The sequence below is a fragment of the Limulus polyphemus genome, unplaced genomic scaffold (genome assembly GCF_000517525.1).
Source record: "Limulus polyphemus unplaced genomic scaffold, Limulus_polyphemus-2.1.2 Scaffold1114, whole genome shotgun sequence".
Lineage (NCBI taxonomy): Eukaryota > Metazoa > Arthropoda > Merostomata > Xiphosura > Limulidae > Limulus > Limulus polyphemus.
In genome coordinates, this window is record NW_013666724.1 from 272,800 (window position 1) to 277,629 (window position 4,830).

The 4,830-nt window shown below is 29.8% G+C and overlaps 1 protein-coding gene across 1 annotated transcript in view; it reads left to right on the plus strand.

The window, feature by feature from the left end:
• Positions 1-4,003, plus strand: part of LOC106462187 (LETM1 domain-containing protein 1-like) — an 18,798-nt gene extending 14,795 nt beyond the window's left edge. The window contains exons 8-9 of the mRNA XM_013922087.2: positions 661-757; positions 1,431-4,003. Coding sequence (XP_013777541.1) covers positions 661-757; positions 1,431-1,510 — 177 coding nt within the window. The 3' untranslated portion in view covers positions 1,511-4,003. The remainder of the gene's footprint in view (positions 1-660; positions 758-1,430) is intronic.
• The last annotated feature ends 827 nt before the right edge of the window (positions 4,004-4,830 follow it).

Sequence of the window (4,830 nt, forward strand, 5' to 3'; positions counted from 1 at the left end):
ACAATCTGAATCTCCTCGCAAGGGACTAGGTAAATGCCAGGTGCGAAGCCGAAGGGAGTGATAGACAGGATGAAGGACCAGTGACTGAGGCTGACAGAGGGCAAGAAAGAGGTAAGGGAGATATTGTTTGGAGCTGAAGGAGAAGAGGAAACCAAAGTTGTGCTGACCAGTAAGGTGCAATCAGAAGGACCTGACCCATAGTGGAATGAATGACCAAAGGCTGACAGGGTTGGTGTTCTACTATTAAACTTTTTGAAAATCATTTTCACTTCAATGATCACATTATAAACCAACTCTTGTTATTATTATGGTACTTCAACATTCTTCTAATTCAAAAGCAATGTTTCTCCATATCAAAAATTATTTTGCATTTATTTCATCTAGCCAAATATCCCTTATAGTTTTTGTCACCTACATGTTTAAATACAGTTAACTACATTTCTATACTTTGAAATAAATTAACAAGAAACCAAATTAAACATTACATTTTATTGAATAATGCACCATTTTGGAGCAGCTTTACTCAATAAGACATTATAATTAAACAAGGGACATTTCACATAACATTTGCAGGACTGCCAATATAACAATATTAAAACACAGTTTGTTAATTTTAGAATCAAATACCATTAACACTTTTAATTATTTTCTTTCTTGTAGGCCTGCTTTTTGAGAGGTTTAAGTCCCCTTGGATTACCAAAGTCTGAGATCATTATGTGGCTAGAACAGTGGATTTATATAGCCAAGAACATTGACAGTAAGCTACTTCATTCCATTTTACATGTTTATCATACTGTTGGATAAATTAGCTCTCTATTGATGAATACTAAAAGAAAATATTATAGTTAATATGCCAAATTTACTAATATGTTTTAAGATTGTGCCTTTTAAAAATAGACATGTACAAAACCTTTTTTTAAAGAAAGAATAAGAAATGTCATAAGTATGTGATCTTTTCTTGGATCTCTAGTGTGTAAATACAGACATTTATCAATATGACAAGTAATGATAATTTTTTAATGTGTGAGACTGCTCACATCATGACATTAAATACTTTTTATTTGATTGGAGTTTCAAACACCCTACTTTTCTAGCCTCTCGTGTTACATTTAGAATTATTAAGATTTCATTAGAAACTGTTTCTTTTTATTTAATGTTATCAGTAGACTAATACTAGACTTGTAGTAAGTAGTTGTTTGGTGAAGCATCTCAACTGTAATTAGTGTTTTCAAGGAAGATAACATTTGTGATTTTTCAGATTGCAAAATAGGTTTTCAATCCCATAGCGCCATCTGTTGGAGATTTCATCTGTAAAGTGGCATCCATTTAGTTTCAGAAATAGTTAACAATTAAGTTAGTTAGGCTTTAAAGTAATTTAAATTGTACTTGATTGTAATTTGAGACACATGGCATCACATTTTCTGTTTCAGATCACAGCCTCTCACTGTTACTCCACTGCCCCATTCTTCTTGCTTACAACTTTCACAGCAACTGGGTTTTGATTCATTAGGGTTTTTCTACAATAGTTTAAGAACTATCTGTCCATTCGGCTATTTAAATATGTAATCAGTGTAATAAAATCCTTTACTGTAATGATAACTCCACTATAGAAAATAATCCGAACTGGCTTTAACTAAAGACTGTGCCACAAGGCTTGGGAATATGCTTGTATAGGAATCCGAAAACATACAGAAGGTAAAAGAAAAGTTATTATTTTAATGCTTATCAATGATCTTTTGTTTAATGTTTTGAAACTCGTGTTTTATATCTCATCTTCAATATGTAACACTTAAAACAACAGGAATACTTTTGATCATTATTAAGTATGATAGCTAGGACATTCTTATTATTAAGATCTAGGTAGAGATATGAGTAAATTTACATTACTCCTCGTATTACTGATTTAGATAGAGCAGCAGTATGTAATCTGTCAATGGTATTACTGCTTTGAGTGATTGTAGTTTGAGTTCTTCGCGATTGAACGACTGGGTTTGAAAAAATGAACACTATAGGACTCACTGCAATATGTTTTGAACTATACTAAAAAATAGTGTATGGGCAGAATTCCTACTATAAAACCATTTGTAGGCTTCTTCTTACAGATCTTCTCTTCTTAAAACAACAGCAAGAGTATCTGTAAGGTCTACTGAAATGTTCAGAAACCCACCAAAGAAGCAGTTGAGACCATGAAAACTTTTATCATTTGTATATGTAATATATTTCCTTATTCACTTATTTATTTCCTAGTATTAAAGTAATTAGTAAGTTAAAAACACTATATAATATGGTTACAACTAGAATTATTTTTTCATGTTTAGAGGAATGTTATAATAGAACTGTAGAAGCTGCAGTCTTTGTTCTTTTAAGATGTATTTAATTGAAATTTACTGTAAACCTGCAACAGTACTGCTGTTTATGTGTGATATACTGATATAGAAACTACCATCTTAATTACGTAGAGTTGTATTAAGGTAAAAAGGAAACTGTGAAACTTATGTAATGCTATTGTCTAAAAGAGAGAGAGAATTTAAATGTGACATAGTGATCTAGCAAATAAAAATACTCATGAACAACCATCTTACAAAGAGCTGTGGTAAAGGAAATAGAACAATTTACTTATGAATTTTTTAACTACCAACTTTTTTTTATTTGAGATATAATTCTGTGATTAGTAGAATGGGAAAAAAACAATTGAGATTTCTGATTCAACTATTCTAGTCAGAAGAAAAGAAAAAGTGTGTTAGTTATGGTGCTTTGTGAATTTTATACATCTTAAGTCATCTTATAATTACTAGAAATGCATGATATTCTGACCTTTCTGAATGGTGTTTTAAGATTTTGTGGAAAATACTAAGCATATGCTCTAATCACCTAAGTTGCCACACTTCTAAACTTTATTAGTATTGATTTTTGCTGGAATATAAACTGATAATGTTTTTTTTATACTATGTTAAACATTTAAAACCCAGGGTCCCTTTGTTGCTATCCAGGGCAATGTGCTTTACTTCGATGTTACTCGTGATATTTCTAATGGGGTTTTAAAAAAAACTGTCATCAAAAAAGATCTCATAACTGAAAGCTATAAGAACTAGTATTTTCTAAAAAATATGGTTGGATTGGCATTTAGCATAAGCACGTAGTGTTTTATGAATAGCGGATAATCCTTTTAAATTCATATAGAGATGAAAGATAGTTTGTTTTTTCAGTAAACTATACCTTCACTAAAGTCAGTACTGGATGGAATACGTGGTTTGGTGAAAAAACATTTGTCTACATTTTTATGTCGTAAATCTAAAAGATATATTGGAGATATCCTAATGTTCCAAAGAAAACTAATTCCAAAGCTTTATTCCTGCATGATACATTGTGTACTTTCATTAATATATTAGACATTGTGAAAACATTTTTCTGCTCCTGTAATTTATTAAAGTTCAATAAAGTATTTTTAATAGTACAAGGAACAAAACTTCTATCCAAGATCATCACAAGTTAACAAAGAAGGTTTGGTTAAACTATGCGTACTAATGTATGTAATTACAGTACAGCAAAATAAACACAAATAGTGAAGTAATAAATTCGAGAAATACATACAAGATCTGGTTCTTCTGGGCTTTAAAAGTTTTAATACATCTGTGAAGTAAAGTTCTTCACTTATGAATTACTTCCAGTACAGAGATGTTAAATCTCTACAGCTTTCAATAATTCCATGATACTGGAGGTACTTTTGCAAGTGTAAAGCAGTATACTGTACAACATTCAAATGTGTGTGTGTATTGCTTTGAGAGGTTTAAGTCCCCTTGGATTACCAAGTTATACAATATGGAGACAATGTACAAAAAGTCACTTCCACAATATTATTATTATTTTTTGTTGAGTACAAGTATGTTTAAGCGCCATTTTTTTTTACAAAGTTTGAAAAGGTGGATATTCATAAGGCTTGAATGTTGGTCAGTTGGGAAGGTATATTAATTTTGTTTTTCATAAATTTGCTTATAAAGACCATGTGAATATTAGATGAAAAGGAACTATAGTGATTTCAAACTAAAATCTGTTTTGTGTTGAGGCTGTGGAATTATTATTATTATTATTTGAATAAAAAATAAACTATTGAAAACTAAACATGAATGCAGTTGGATAACATGCATTCTTGTTTGCTCTTCAATAAACTAGATTTCTTGACCTAAAAGTTAGGATTTGCATGGTTGACTTACTGACCTTTCCAAATTAATGAAAAAAAAAAGATTTAACTATATTCTTGTTTAGCAATTCATTAAACTGTTCCAGTTCACAATAACATGTTAATGATTCATTGAACAAAAGTTTATTAATAAATATACACAAGTGTCCCTAACACACTAATATTCTTAATAAAACAAATAAAGTATATTTCTAGAAGTTCTCAAAGATTTTAAATCAACAGACAGTGTAAATAACAAGAATACAATATATCAGTTTGGCCATTTAATATCTATAGTAATATATTCACAATCTTGCTTAACAAAAAAAAAAAAAAAAAAAGTCTTCGACTTAGTGACTTGTTATTCATCATGTTTAGAATTTTTTGTACTGAGAAATTGAAGTTTGAATATTTATATTCTAAGAAAACCAATGATATGTGACTGCACAAATGAAACTGGTTTTATTTTATATACTGCTTAAAACCACAGGATAAATGTTACATAACTGGTTTGCAAGTTCATCATTTCATACTGATCAAAAAGCTAGAGAAATTTTAAGAATCTAAGTTTAACTCACAAACTGAATTTCAAAGGCAATATTTCAATACAAATTGTACTCTTTATTCATATGTATATATATCAAAAACACTTA